The sequence below is a fragment of the Salmo trutta genome, chromosome 32 (genome assembly GCF_901001165.1).
Source record: "Salmo trutta chromosome 32, fSalTru1.1, whole genome shotgun sequence".
NCBI classification, from domain to species: Eukaryota; Metazoa; Chordata; class Actinopteri; order Salmoniformes; family Salmonidae; genus Salmo; species Salmo trutta.
Genome location: NC_042988.1, coordinates 12,636,916 through 12,652,844, shown reverse-complemented (window position 1 = coordinate 12,652,844; position 15,929 = coordinate 12,636,916). Strand labels below are relative to the sequence as shown.

Genomic DNA, 15,929 nt, shown 5'->3' with positions numbered 1-15,929 from the left:
GTCCTCATGCCTCCTTGCAGCATGCCTAAGGCACGTTCACGCAGATGAGCAGGGACCCTGGGCATCTTTCTTTTGGTGTGTTTCAGAGTCAGTAGATAGGCCTCTTTAGTGTCCTACGTTTTCATAACTGTGACCTTAATTGCCTACCGTTCCACAGGTGCATGTTCATTAATTGTTTATGGTTCATTGAACAAGCATGGGAAACAGTGTTTAAACCCTTTACAATGAAGATCTGTGAAGTTATTTGGATTTTTACGAATTATCTTTGAAAGACAGGGTCCTGAAAAAGGGACGTTTCTTTTTTTGCTGAGTTTATATGCGGTAGAGAAAACAGCACTCTGTTTGAATGTCTACTCTCTCTGTCCTCCTTCCTCCACCCCCTCCCTGTGATCATTATGCCCAGACATTATTGCTTCTAATCAATGTGTGGACGTGCATACATGTTGCTTTTCATAACATACACATCATGTATATACCCCTACAATTGCTTATTCAAATCCTGCGATTTTTTTCGAACCACGGAGTTCATATCACCCATTTTAATGGGCTTTTCCAGCCCTGGCACCAGAGGGACAGCAGCAGTAGACTGGCGTTAGCTAGCGTGGGTATAGGGCAGGAGGACTGATGGAGGGAGGAGGAGGTAGGAGGAGGTAGGAGGTACAGGCTGCATGGACATGGCTATGTTTATTTATTGATATCCCTTCCTCCCCTCCCCCTCTCTGTCCCTTGGTGAGATTCTCCGCCTCCTCTGGCTGCGTTGGTATGGTTAGCAGCCTCTCACCATGGATCCCATTACCATGGAAATGCAGGGGATAAAGAGATCCCTGTCTTTTCATAGTCAATACTGCCGTTCCGGACAGAGAGAATCCCATTCTCTGCGGTGTCCTGGGATGAAATCCGGCTTTGGCTGATCCCTCCCTCGCAGCACATCACTCGTAATAAATAAATGAAGCTCAGCTCGGAGCCTCTCTTTTTTGATTTCCTGTTACTCTCTCTCTTGTGGTTATGCCTTTTTCTCCATTCTGTTCATTTCTCTCGTTAGTCCCGTTTTCTCACTCCTCTTTTGCTCTATTTTACTACTCACTCTTATCTCTCCCCCTGTTTCTCTCCCCGCCTTGGGCAGCAGGTAGCCTAGTGGTTAGAGTGTTGGGCCAGTAACCGAAAGGTAGCTGGATCGAATCCCCAAGCTGACAAGGTGAAAATCTGTCATTCTGCCCCTGAAATGGGCAGTTAACCCACTGTTCCCCGGGTGCCAAAGATGTGGATGTTGATTAAGACAGCCCCCCACACCTCTCTGATTCAGATCGGTTGGGTTAAATGTGGAAGACACATTTCAGTTGAATGCATTCAACTGCATTCAACACCCCTTTTCCTTTCCCTATGTGTATTTGGAGCATAGGTCTGTGTGTGTAGGTGCATGCAGAGAGAAGATAGCAGGAACATCTTGTCGTCTGTCTCTCTCTGAGCACGTCCCAGCACCGTCTCTCTCTCACTCTCTCTCTCTCTCTCTTCACACGAGAAGCAAAGTGTGAGACTGAGCCGTGATAGAGTAGATAGAGTATACCATAGGGGTGCATTACTTGAAGTGACAGTTAAAAAGGACAAATGTGCCACTGGAGGGGAACAGGACAAGTGTGCCACCGGAGGGGAACAGGACAAGTGTGCCACCGGAGGGGAACAGGACAAGTGTGCCACCGGAGGGGGCAGGACAAGTGTGCCACCGGAGGGGAACAGGACAAGTGTGCCACCGGAGGGGAACAGGACAAGTATGCCACCGGAGGGAGCAGGACAAGTGTGCCACCGGAGGGGGCAGGACAAGTGTGCCACCGGAGGGGAACAGGACAAGTGTGCCACCGGAGGGGGCAGGACAAGTGTGCCACCGACGGGAAACAGGACAAGTGTGCCCCCGGAGGGGAACAGGACAAGTCTGCCACCGGAGGGGAACATGACAAGGTGCCGTCGGAGGGAAACAGGACAAGTGTGCCACCTGAGGGGAACAGGACAAGCGTGCCACCGGAGGGGAACAGGACAAGCGTGCCGCCGGAGGGGAACAGGACAAGTGTGCCACCGGAGGGGAACAGGACAAGTGTGCCACCGGAGGGGAACAGGACAAGTGTGCCACCGGAGGGGAACAGGACAAGTGTGCCACCGGAGGGGAACAGGACAAGTGTGCCACTGGAGGGGAACAGGACAAGTGTCCCGCCGGAGGGGGCAGGACAAGTGTGCCGCCGGAGGGGAACAGGACAAGTGTGCCACCGGAGGGGAACAGGACAAGCGTGCCGCCGGAGGGGAACAGGACAAGCGTGCCGCCGGAGGGGAACAGGACAAGCGTGCCACCGGAGGGGAACAGGACAAGCGTGCCGCCGGAGGGGAACAGGACAAGCGTGCCACCGGAGGGGAACAGGACAAGCGTGCCGCCGGAGGGGAACAGGACAAGCGTGCCGCCGGAGGGGAACAGGACAATTGAGAAATGAAATGGTCCGAGAGGCTGTGTACCACATGGTTCCTCAAGCTGAGGGATGGGCCCGGAGAAAAATGTAAACACTCTTAAAGTCATAGACAGAGCTATGGATGCAAGGACTGACCATCCAATATATATAAAAAAATATATTTTTAAGCATGTTTTGAGGCTATGCAGAGTTTGTTTACATGTATAATGTTTACAAACATTGGTAAAACAAGCTTATATTTTGGGTTCTGATTGGATTTGACAGTTGAACTAAGCTCATTTAAATGTTATGTTCTTCAAGAAGGAACAGGTAAGTAGAGAAATATATAAAATTATATATAAATTCATAAATCCAAAAATGGATGTAGCAACTGCAAAGATCCCTTTTAAGAACTGAGTCTGACACCTTTACCTTTGGTTTAGTTGTGAATATAAAGGAGATAAATGAATGGGTTGAGGTTCAGGATATGATATCTCACTGATTCATTTCACTGACAGCTCGTGGAAACGCAGTACAAAAATATTAAATCATCAAATAAATGGGAACAAAACAGCTTAATATAACAACAGTGATTATTATCACTTTGAAAGAACAGCAGCACAGTAAACCAGGTGACAGAGATGGGTAGATGAGTGGACGGATGGATGAGAGGAGAGCGTGTCAGAAGGCTGGGCACAGAGAGAGAAAGAGAGAAATGACCTCTGGCTGGACACTTACTGTTGCTCACCGTTATTATTGTTGTGAGTATCTCCCAGGTGCTATTTATAACCCCTGGATGCCCCAGTTACACTACTGCTCAGAAGCAGCTCACTAGTAACATCTTTCTCTCTTTCCCTCTCTTGTTTTGTTCTCCATGCCTCTCGGCTAGGGGGATCCTCAGCCACTGAACTGTGGTGGTGTGGGGCTTTATGGGCGTGTGCCTGTCAAGGGGTGGCTCTGCAGGAGGAATGGAGAAATGGGTGTGCCAATGTGTGCCATGGGGAACCGGAATAGTGATGGCATACTTTGTTGAGGGGGCTTTTTAAGTGGAGCACACAACATGAAGGGTAGGGACATGTCTTTGTAGTGGGAAGTTGCTCTGTATTTAGATTTTGTCCTCAAACTCTGAAAAAGTGTCCAGGGAAGCAGCTGTACTCAGCATTACAGTAGCTGTGTACTGTAGAAGTCAGTGTCAATCCAGTAGCAGATGATGTGGACAGATTTACAGTAGTACAGTACAGGCCTGGGACCGTCTGAGGTGGTGTGTTACAGTACACCCTACAAGCCATGGGACCGTCCGGGGTGGTGATGGTACAGTAAGCCCTACAGGCCATGGGACCGTCTGGGGTGGTGGTGTTACAGTAAGCCCTACAGGCCATGGGACCGTCCGTGGGCGGTGATGGTACAGTACACCCTACAGGCCATGGGACCGTCTGGGGTGGTGGTGTTACAGTAAGCCCTACAGGCCATGGGACCATCTGGGGTGGTGTGTTACGGTAAGCCCTACAGGCCATGGGACCGTCTGGGGTGGTGATGGTACAGTACACCCTACAGGCCATGGGACCGTCCGGGGTGGTGATGGTACAATTCACCCTACAGGCCATGGGACCGTCTGGGGTGGTGGTGTTACAGTAAGCCCTACAGGCCATGGGACCGTCCGGGGTGGTGATGGTACAGTACGCCCTACAGGCCATGGGACCGTCCAGGGTGGTGTGTTACAGTAAGCCCTACAGGCCATGGGACCGTCCAGGGTGGTGTGTTACAGTAAGCCCTACAGGCCATGGGACCGTCCAGGGTGGTGTGTTACAGTAAGCCCTACAGGCCATGGGACCGTCCGGGTTGGTGTGTTACAGTAAGCCCTACAGGCCATGGGACCGTCTGGGGTGGTGTGTTACAGTACACCCTACAGGCCATGGGACCGTCCAGGGTGGTGATGGTACAGTACACCCTACAGGCCATGGGACCGTCCGGGGTGGTGATGGTACAGTACACCCTACAGGCCATGGGACCGTCCAGGGTGGTGTGTTACAGTAAGCCCTACAGGCCATGGGACCGTCCAGGGTTGTGGTGTTACAGTAAGCCCTACAGGCCATGGGACCGTCCAAGGTGGTGTGTTACAGTAAGCCCTACAGGCCATGGAACCGTCTGGGGTGGTGTGTTACAGTACACCCTACAAGCCATGGGACCGTCCAGGGTGGTGTGTTACAGTAAGCCCTACAGGCCATGGGACCGTCCGGGTTGTGGTGTTACAGTAAGCCCTACAGGCCATGGGACCGTCCGGGTTGTGGTGTTACAGTAAGCCCTACAGGCCATGGGACCATCTGGGGTGGTGGTGTTACAGTAAGCCCTACAGGCCATGGGACCGTCTGGGGTGGTGGTGTTACAGTAAGCCCTACAAGCCATGGGACTGTCTGGGGTGGTGGTGTTACAGTAAGACCTACAGGCCATGGGACCGTCTGGGGTGGTGGTGTTACAGTAAGCCCTACAGGCCATGGGACCGTCCGGGGTGGTGGTGTTACAGTAAGCCCTACAAGCCATGGGACCATCTGGGGTGGTGTGTTACAGTAAGCCCTACAGGCCATGGGACCGTCTGGGGTGGTAGTGTTACAGTATGCCCTACAGGCCATGGGACCGTCCGGGGTGGTGTGTTACAGTAAGCCCTACAGGCCATGGGACCGTCTGGGGTGGTGTGTTACAGTAAGCCCTACAGGCCATGGGACCGTCCAGGGTGGTGTGTTACAGTAAGCCCTACAGGCCATGGGACCGTCCGGGGTGGTGTGTTACAGTAAGACCTACAGGCCATGGGACCGTCCAGGGTGGTGTGTTACAGTAAGCCCTACAGGCCATGGGACCGTCTGGGGTGGTGTGTTACAGTAAGCCCTACAGGCCATGGGACCGTCTGGGGTGGTGTGTTACAGTAAGACCTACAGGCCATGGGACCGTCCGGGGTGGTGTGTTACAGTAAGCCCTACAGGCCATGGGACCGTCTGGGGTGGTGTGTTACAGTAAGCCCTACAGGCCATGGGACCGTCTGGGGTGGTGTGTTACAGTAAGACCTACAGGCCATGGGACCGTCCAGGGTGGTGTGTTACAGTAAGCCCTACAGGCCATGGGACCGTCCGGGGTGGTGTGTTACAGTAAGACCTACAGGCCATGGGACCGTATGGGGTGGTGTGTTACAGTAAGACCTACAGGCCATGGGACCGTCTGGGGTGGTGTGTTACAGTAAGACCTACAGGCCATGGGACCGTCCGGGGTGGTGTGTTACAGTAAGCCCTACAGGCCATGGGACCGTCCGGGGTGGTGTGTTACAGTAAGCCCTACAGGCCATGGGACCGTCCGGGGTGGTGATGGTACAGTAAGCCCTACAGGCCATGGGACCTTCCGGGGTGGTGGTGTTACAGTAAGCCCTACAGGCCATGGGACCGTCCGGGGTGGTGATGGTACAGTAAGCCCTACAGGCCATGGGACCATCCGGGGTGGTGGTGTTACAGTAAGCCCTACAGGCCATGGGACCGTCTGGGGTGGTGATGTTACAGCAAGCTCTACAGCTGAAGATGAATAACATGGAAATTCAACATCCGCTTTATCCTAACCCCTCTGACCTTGGCTGCCTGTACCCTATGAACAGTCCATTCACCTCTTGTGTTTGTGTTTGTCCAGGACTGGACTTCCATGTGGACCTTCACAGGATCGGGGCGAAGGAGGGCCTGAAGGGCCGGAAGCTACAGAAAGCCATGGAGAGCTACGCCTGGAACATCACCGTCCTCAAGGTATGAGTACAATACATCCATCCATCCATCCATCCATCCATCCTAAAACACAGGAAACTCTTTGACAAGATACTGTACTATTAAAGACTAATGAATAGTGTACTGTATAGTGTACATCCACACACGTTGTCAACATAACACTAGCAATGTATGGCTAGTGCATCATTCGTTAGAAATACTGCCTCGTTCTGCATAAGTTCACAAGATGATTGATTTGCAACAACTTCCAGTAATTTACAGTGATGTTGCTGATATACTCTCCAAGGAGATTACATCAATTTGGCTAATTGGCACCTCCCTTCTTTGTAATCCTTAAATCTCTTAATTAAATGGTGCAGCTCCGGCCTACATCCTGTATCTGTGGGCTCAGCAGTAACTAACATGATAACACATCCCACATGAAATAAATACCATAGTATACTATTTACATTTTACATTTTAGGGGGGGACCTTAGGAGAGGAGGAGGATTATTTAAGATACTGTTTGAAGAGGTAAGGTTTGAGATGTTTTTAGAAGATGGGCAGGGACTCTGCTGTCCTAGCTTCAGAGGGAAGCTGGTTCCACCATTAGTGCCAGGACAGAGAAGAGCTTTGATTGGGCTGAGTGGGAGCTGCCCTCCTAGGGGTGGGAGGGACAAGAGACCAGAAGTGGCAGAACGGAGTACTCGGGTTGGGGTGAGCATAGACTGAAGGTAGGGAGTTGCAGTTCCTCTTGCTGTTCCTTAGGTAAGCACCATGGTCTTGCAGTGGAAGTGAGCTTCAACTGGAAGCCAGTGGAGTGTGCGGAGAAGCGGGGTGACATGAGAGAACTTGGGAAGGTTGAAAACCAGGTGGGCTGCACTGTTCTGGATAAGTTGCAGTGGTTTGATGGCACAAGCGGGGAGCCCAGCCAACAGCGAGTTGCAGTAGTCCAGAAGAGAGAGGACAAGTGCCTGGATTAGGAACTGCGCCGCTTCCTGTGTGAGGTAGGGTTGTACTCTACGGATGTTGTAGAGAATGAAGGAGCGAGTCACTGCTTTGATGTTTGCAGAGGTTGTTGTCCAGTGTCACACTAAGGTTCTTTGCACTCTGGGAGGGCGACACTGTGGAGTTGTCAACCGTGATGGAGAGGTCTTTGAGCGGGCAGGGCTTCCCCGGGAGGAAGAGCAGCTCCGTCTTGTCGAAGTTGAGCCAGAGGTGGTGGGCCGACATCCAAGTTGAGATATCTGCCAAGCACGCAGAGATGCGTGTCGCCACCTGGGTGTCAGTAGGGGGGATGGAGAAAAGTAGTTGAGGGTCATCCGCATAGCAATGATAGGATAGACCATGTGAGGATATGACGGAGCTGAGTGATTTGGTATATAGAGAGAAGAGGAGAGGGCCTAGAACCGAGCCCTGGGGGACACCAGTAGTGAGAATACGTTGGGCAGACACAGATCCTCTCCATGTCACCTGGTAGGAGTGGCCTGCAAGGTAGGATTCAATCCAAGAGTGTGCAGAGCCTGAGACGCCCAGCCCTGAGAGGGTGGAGAGGAGGATCTGATGGTTCACAGTGTCGAAGGCAGCGGATAGATCAAGGAGGATGAGAACAGAGGAGAGAGAGTCAGCTTTGGAAGTGCGAAAAGCCTCCATGACACAATGAAGAGCAGTCTCGGTTGAGTGACCCATCTTGAAGCCTGACTGGTTAGGGTCAAGAAGGTCTTTTCTGAGAGAGATAACGAGAAATTTGATCAGAGACAACACGCTCAAGTGTTTTGGAAAGAAAAGAAAGAAGGGATGCAGGTCTATAGGTTTTGATGCCAGATGAGTTGAGTGTTGGTTTCTTGAGGAGGGTAGCGACTCGGGCCATTTTGAAGTCAGAGGGGACACAGCCAGTGGTCAGGGATGAGTTGATGAGGGAAGTGAGGAATGGGAGAAGGTCTCCAGAGATGGTCTGAATAAGGGAGGAGGGGATGGGGTTGAGTATTCACTGTAGTGTTTTTGCAGACTTTGCTATAGTATTATTCACTGTAGTCAATCACCACCTTCCGGAGACACCTGAAACCCCACCTCTTTAAGGAATACCTAGGATAGGATAAAGTAATCCTTCTACCCCCCCCCCCCCTTAAAAGATTTAGATGCACTATTGTAAAGTGGTTGTTCCACTGGATATCATAAGGTGAATGCACCAATTTATTTGTAAGTCGCTCTGGATAAGAGCGTCTGCTAAATGACTTAAATGTAAATGTAATGTGTTTACTGTAGTATACTGTAGTATTTACAGTTAACTATAGTATAAATACTGTAGTAAAAGAAAACTGTAGTATATACTATAGTAATTAATGTAGTGTTTTTGCGGATTGTAGTATACTGGAGTGTTTTTGTGGACTGTAGTATACTGTAGTATTTACTGTAGTGTTTTTGCTGACATTACTGTAGTATTTACCATAGTGTTTCTGTTTTGTTATCTTTGACATAGATATGGGGCTTTCTCCTTCAGAAAACCTACTGGAGAAATACTAAAAGAGCACATTTTTCAGAACCTGTAGGTAGGTAGGACTGGGGTCTGAACAGATAGTTCAAAGCTTCTGCTCTTTTCTATAACCTGTAGAGAACACAATATATGGTCAATACTTGGCATGTAGGATTCTCACTTATGGATGGTCCAAATTGCGATATAGGAGAAGGGAATGGGTAGGGTCAATTTAAATTAAATACTGTAGTATTTACTACAGTTAAAAAAAAATGGTGTTTTTGCAGACTGTAGTGTTTTTGCAGAAATTACTGTAGTATTTACTACAGTGCTTTTTTTGCATATATAATACTGTAGTATTTACTATAGTATTCTACAACATTCTATAGTAAGTACTACACATGATCGAGGGATACTACAGTGTGTAGTATAGTATTCTACAGTATACTATGTTTTACTATAGATTTCTATAGTAAGTACTGAAATATTCTATACTAAACTGTAGTATTTTTTCATGTGGGATGATACCATCTCACATCATTTGTTAGCCAACATGCACAGTAGGCTCCACCCCTCTCCACCATCACCCCCTCTCCGGGGAGTTTGGACCCAGCAGACGTGCCCTTAGGTGGTCCATTGGTGTCACGCTCTCCCCCTTCTCTCTTCCCTCTTCATCTCACTCTCCTTTCCCCTCTATGTCCTCTCTCTCCTCTCTCCCCTCTCTCCCTTCTCTGCCCTCTCTCCCCTGTCTCCTCACCTGTGACACAGGCCCACAATCCTATAAAGTGGGGCCCAACGCCCTCGTTTCACAGCCTCAATGAATCATTACCTGTGGTAATAGCAACACTGATAAAGCACTAAGCCTCGCCACCATCTCGCCAAGACACAAATAAGGACATAGAGGGAATGTGTGATGTGTGTTTTCGATCTCATCTGGATGTAATTATTCAGGATTGAGTGAAGTGTTTAGCCTGGTTTGGGGCTCCGCCGGGCTGGCAGCCAGAGAGAGAGGGAGGATGTGACCAGGGACACATTTGATTCCCCAGGACCTTTTTTATCAGGGAGACGTTTGGGCTGCATCAAACAGGACCAGAAACAAAGAAAAAATGGAAAAGGATAGAAGCGAGAATGGAAATAGAATGCTCCAAGGTAGTGCTAGCCACTCGACAAGGTTAATAGTAGTTCTAGATGCACCTTCAAAAAGGGTGTTGCTCAACCTATTTTATTTGGACTCATTGTTCTTTGGCAGCATATGTGGCTGGCAGTCTTATCTTAATTAAGCTTTAATTCACTCTATAGAACTGAAGGACTTAATTAAGCACTTAAGAAGCCTAACGTGGACCCACAAAACCTAATGCCTTACCCCCCTCTATCCCTCCACCCCTCGTCCTTCTCTCTCCTTCCTCCTTCCTCGTGTCTGTACGGTGAGTTATGGCTACAGGCTGCATGTCCGTATCTGCATAGCACAGCAAACACGGGCACATTAACAGCTAATCTACCTCTCTTTATGGTGGTGAGCATTTGGTATTAGGCAGTGGGGTCTGTGTGTGCCAGCCAGGCTTGGCAGCCCAAGTCCAGGCAGGCAGTCTCACTGGTTCCAATTCAGCCCAACTCACTGGTTCCACATTCCGTTTATAGAAACTTAAGAAGCTGCAAAGACACTATGGGATTGTAGAGACCACTACCTACCCCCCCCCCCCCCCCCCCCCACAACACCAGCTAGTCTGATTCTCTAGATACAGTATTGTTCTTGAAGCATAGTAACTTAGAAGTCAATGATTAAAGGACTGTCCATGCTGAAGCTCCTCCTGTCACCAGTCTCTTCTCTTTGCTTAGTGCTCTCTCCACAGCTAACCTATTTCACTGAGTCCTCTGACCCATATGTTCAGATCTGGAGGCAAATTGGAGGTTGAGATAAACCTTCCCAAAAATAAACAATTATAGAAACAGGTTAATGGACTGTGTTAAGGACGAGGAAGGAACAACTGTGATTGGTTAGGAGTTCTACAGATGGAGATGTGTGATTGGTGGTTCTGTGTGCTGTGGAGCCTCAGCCTTGGCTAACCCCCAGTGGAACGTTGTGCAGGCCAGGCCAGCTGCGGGATTGAGTGGACCCGTAGACATGGTTGGGCTCAGCCCATTATGATTTGGTTCCGGTACCACCAGCCAAGTCCCTGACTGGCACAGCGACACCAGCTTTGTGACTCACACAGGAACATTACATCATTTCTCAAACATCTGATTAATTCATGCTGTTGGAGTGGATTGTGTTTTGAGGCACTTCATGTAGAATACTTGTCGCTAATCATTACTCTCATGTGAGAGGGGAACAAGAGGCATTTTGTCCAGGGTTGTACCCTCAACTGCCCTGAACTACACGCCACTCTAACCTGTCTGCCCACAAACAGACAGGCAGACAGACAGGACATGTTCCCTGGTCCCTGCCTCAAACAGCATCGTCCCACAGGGACGTCTCTCAGGCTCCCTTAGCCAGCTAACTGCTGACGACGCCAGGGTCGGATATGTGAGTATGGTGATGAGACTCAGAGAGCTTCAGAGACGACCAGAGTCAGAGAATAGGGGACAGTTGCTGTTGAGGTGGGCTGTGAAGGGATGTGGTGGGTGGGATGGTGGTGGAGGACATGGAGAAAGAGAAATACTGGGATAGTGATAGTTGTAAGGATGTAGAGAGAAGACATGGAAGACAAGAGGGGAGAAGAGAAGAGGGGAGTGTTAAGTGGTTAGTAGTGAGGGTCTGTGGTTTTTTTTAGGGACACACGTTTTGGAGGTGGCTGGTTTTGTTTTGTTGTTGAGGATGAAGACCAAGGAACCCCTTTCTACGTCTTTCCAGTCTGTGTCTACGGAGATGAATCCAGGCCCACAACACTACAGAATAAAGACAGCAGGGCTACAGTAGCCCATTCTTTCACTCAGAAACCAAGGCAGCCACGGAAACTGCCCTGATTGACTTTACAACGCCATAAAGCGGGATGCCTGCCCTGACCACTTACTCCCCATCTGGGTGTTCCTAAATAAAGAGGATGATGATGATGGTGTGGGATCACTTATCAACAGATTACTTTTGAAGGGGCTCCGAGGAACCGCAGAGAATTCCTCCAACCACACTGCAGTATGGATGTAGGCTGCCATCTGCTGGCTAAAATAATGTAGCGCATTAAATTGTATTTGTCACATGCTTTGTAAACAACAGGTGTAGACTAACAGTGAAATGCTTACTGAAAGATAAAAAACGGAAATAGTGACACGAGGAATAAATTCACAGTGAATTACGCATAACAATGACGAGTAAAAATAACATGGCTATATACAGCGAGTACAAATACTGAGTTGATGTGCAGGGGTACGAGGTAATTGAGGTAGCTATATACATTTATGTAGGGTTAAATTGACTAGGCAATTGGATAGACAGTAGCAGCAGTGGGTATCCATTTGATTAGCTATTTAGCAGTCTTGTTTAGCAGTCTTATGGCTTGGGGGTAGAAGATAGTTAGGGTCCTGTTGGTTCTAGACTTGGTGCACTGGTACCGCTTGCCGTGCGGTAGCAGAGAGAACTATCTATGGCTTGGGTGACTGGAATCTGAAATATATTTGGGCCTTCCTCTGACAACGTCTGATATAGAGGGCATTACTAAAACACATGAGTGACGGCATTCTCTCTCTCTTTCTCATTTGTCTCTCTCTCTCTCTTTCTTGTCTTGCTCTCTCAGGGTCAGGCGGACCTCCTAAAGCACGCTAAGAGTGAGGCTTTGGACACTCTGCGTCAGATCCACTGTGCCACCCAGTCCTGTGGCCTGAGCAAGAACGGAGCTACCTCCCCTCAGCTCCAACACCCTCCACTGCAAGTGCAGGCCCAGTACCAGGCCCAGCCCCACCATCCACCCCAACCTCACCAACTCCAACCTCAGGCCCAGACCCAACCCCAGGCCCAGCCTCTGTCCCAACACCTGGCTGAACCCCAACCCGAGGCCCAACCACAGCTCCAGGCCCAGCTCCATACTCAACACCATCCCCTGAATCAGCGTCCGCTCCTGCCTCCCCTCCCACCACAGCCCCCACAGTATAGGGCAGCAGGCTCTCACGATGCCATCTCTGAGAACGAGACGGCCAGCGATGGTTCCTGCTGACCCGTTGCCTGTACCCGCAGTGGAGTCCACCCAAAGAGAGACAGGGAGGGGAGAATAGAAAGAGAGAGGGGGCTTGAGAAGCAGAGAGGAGAAGAGCAAAGAACATGGATGGTTCCTTTAACACCCCCGAAGATGGACAGGCAGAGTGAGATAGAAAGGAAAAAAGAGGAGAGGGAGAAGGAGAGAATGAAGGAGATGGAGAAGGAGAGAATGAAGGAGATGGAGAAGGAAAAAGAGCAGGAAAGGGAGAGGGAGAGAGATGGTGAGAGGGAAAGAGCAGAAGAGAAACAGCAAATAGAACAAGGGACGGGGAAGAAAACTCGCCGTAAAAGACAAGAGACACAAGTTTGAAAGTGTATTGTTTTAGAGACAAAGAAGAAATGTCTCTGTCAGCTCTCTCTCCTGTCCTATTTATCTCTCTTGGATTCGAAAGAGCGAATAACACCCATATTAGCGAATTCAGTCAGTCTCTCAGTCAGTCAATCGTTGAGTCAGTCAGTCTGTCAGGAGAGTCTCGCTGTCTTTCTCTGGGCAGTGCCCTGCGGGTACAGGCACCTTACAATGGCATTTCATACCGCACAAGTTCGCCTTTGGATTCCCCTAGGATACCCATAGCATGTCCTGGACCCTTTCCTTCTCTCCTCCTCTATCATCTCCCTTATGTTTACTCCATATACCTGTAGATCTGCCCTTCCATGCATCATCCTGAGCTTCAACCCTTTTGCCCTTCTCTCTGAGGAGGAGGCTGCCGTTTTAAATGCACAACGTAGAGCAGCTCACACGGACTCTGAGCTCTGTAGGGATCCTAGCTAGAGGACCATTACTGCACAAACAAACCTGGGAGCTGTCTGTGAGAGACACGGTAAAGGACTGCAGTTCTGCAGCCTATCTGTCAGTCGCTACCTACCTGGCCTTTGCAATGATGCGCTGGCTCCCCCTGCTGGAGACTCCAACCTCCGCAGGACCCCAAACACTTGCACAGTGCCCCTTAATTAAGATTTTTATTTTTGTTAATTGTCAATCACAACATGCCTGGATGCTTAGTAGGGGGTCTCCCCAGCGCCTCTCCAGGGGCTGTGTGCGTAACGTCCCGTATGTTGCTGTCGTCGTCCCATGGATGCAGGGAGTGTGGCCGTGCTCTGCCCACGCTCCAGCTCTCAAAAGGTAGCTACTAGCTAGAGCTCACCAGCCTGTTTTAACTGGAACAGTATGTCGACCCCGTCAGCGCTGAAGAGGCTTAAGGACTCTATAGGTCAAAGATCACAAGAGAAACATGGACCTGGGGCAGATTCCTGCTGTCAATCAAACACACACATAACCTAAAAGAGAAACTATGAATCTATATAGATGTATACTGTATGTATGTACAAGTAATAAAGAGACCCTTTACATTTATCTCTGATAATTCTCCCTAAAACAAAATATCCCATTGATATGATTGTTATAATTGATGTTAGTTATATTCATATTACAATTATTTTATATACAGTACATTGCTTCTACATATACAGTGACTTGATCCCTGTTGTTCTGTGCTGCAGATCAAGACAGGTGGTGTGGAATGTTGGGTGTAGGGGTTAGAGGTCAGGGTGGGTTTGGGTTGGGGGTCATCATTCCAAAAATTGGGTCAAACAATAACCTGACTTGTGTTTCACTGCAAAGTGATGTGGTTCTGTATGAGCTCCTTAAAATGGCCCATTAAAACTGGCTTCATTGTTTGTCCTGCCTCCTGTTCTTCAATTCTTCCACTTTGTCATTGTCTTTATGCTGGCAGCCTACCTGACATGAATATGTAGGATTCCTTCTGCAGGAAAAGAATGGGGAATATATTGTATGAAGCAATTCTGAGGCAGATCCAGAAGGTGGGGACAAATAGTAGGGAAAAGGTTATGAGTGACAGTGTCTATGAGGAAATGGGCATGAGGGATTCAGCCTTTTGCTAAAGTCAGGTGCTATACCTCATCTCTGTACCCCACACATACAGTGCCTTGCAAAATAATTAATCCCCCTTGGTGTTTTTCCTATTTTGTTACATCCTGTCATTTAAATTGATATTTATTTGGATTTCATGTAATGGACATACACAAAAGATTCCAAATTGGTGAAGTGAAATGAAAAAAATAACGTTTAAAAAAATTCAAAAAAAGAAAACTGAAAAGTGGTGCGTGCATATGTATTCACCCTATGCTATGAAGCCCCTAAATAAGATCTGGTGCAACCAATTACCTTCAGAAGTCACATAATTAGTTAGATTGCACACAGGTGGACTTCATTTTTCCAACAATTGTTTACAGACAGATTATTTCACTTATAATTCACTGTATCACAATTCCAGTGGGTCAGAAGTTTACATATACCAAGTTGACTGTGCCTTTAAACAGCTTGGAAAATTCCAGAAAATGATGTCATGGCTTTAGTAGCTTCTGATAGGCTAATTGACATCATTTGAGTCAATTGGAGGTGTACCAGTGGATGTATTTCAAGGCCTACCTTCAAACTCAGTGCCTCTTTGCTTGACATCATGGGAAAATGAAAAGAAATCAGCCAAGACCTCAGAAAAAAAGTTGTAGACCTCCACAAGTCTGGTTCATCCTTGGGAGCAATTTCCAAACGCCTGAAGGTACCACGTTCATCTGTACAAACAATAGTACGCAAGTATAAACACCATGGCACCATGCAGCCGCCATACTGCTTAAGAAGGAGACACGTTCTGTCTCCTTAAGATGAACGTACTTTGGTGCGAAAAGTGCAAATCAATCCCAGAACAACAGCAAAGGACCCTGTGAAGATGCTGGAGGAAACAAAAGTATCTATATCCACAGTAAAACGAGTCCTATATTGACATAACCTGAAAGGCCGCTCAGCAAGGAAGAAGCCACTGCTCCAAAACTGCCATAAAAAAGAGAGACTACGGTTTGCAACTGCACATGGGGACAAAGATTGTACTTTTTGGAGAAATGTCCTCTGGTCTGATGAAACAAAAATAGAACTCTTTGCCATAATGACCATCGTTATGTTTGGAGGAAAAAGGGGGATGCTTGCAAGCTGAAGAACACCATACCAATCGTGAAGCACGTGGCTGGCATCATCATGTTGTGGGGGTGCTTTGCTGCAGTAGGGACTGGTACACTTCGCAAAATAGATGGCATCA

At 48.6% G+C, this 15,929-nt stretch overlaps 1 protein-coding gene and 1 non-coding gene across 4 annotated transcripts in view; one reads left to right on the top strand and one right to left on the bottom strand.

Annotated features, from left to right (window-relative positions):
* The window catches only part of LOC115171114 (inactive phospholipase C-like protein 2), an 83,052-nt gene extending 68,556 nt beyond the window's left edge, over positions 1-14,496 (top strand). For all 3 annotated transcript variants that reach the window (XM_029727627.1, XM_029727626.1, XM_029727628.1), the window contains exons 5-6: positions 6,093-6,202; positions 12,362-14,496. In XM_029727627.1, the coding sequence (XP_029583487.1) occupies positions 6,093-6,202; positions 12,362-12,778 (527 nt within the window). In that variant the 3' untranslated portion in view covers positions 12,779-14,496. The remainder of the gene's footprint in view (positions 1-6,092; positions 6,203-12,361) is intronic.
* LOC115172008 (U7 small nuclear RNA) lies at positions 8,643-8,695 on the bottom strand. Its single transcript, XR_003871348.1, has one exon. It is a non-coding gene; the product is annotated as a U7 small nuclear RNA (small nuclear RNA).
* Positions 14,497-15,929: the final 1,433 nt, after the last annotated feature.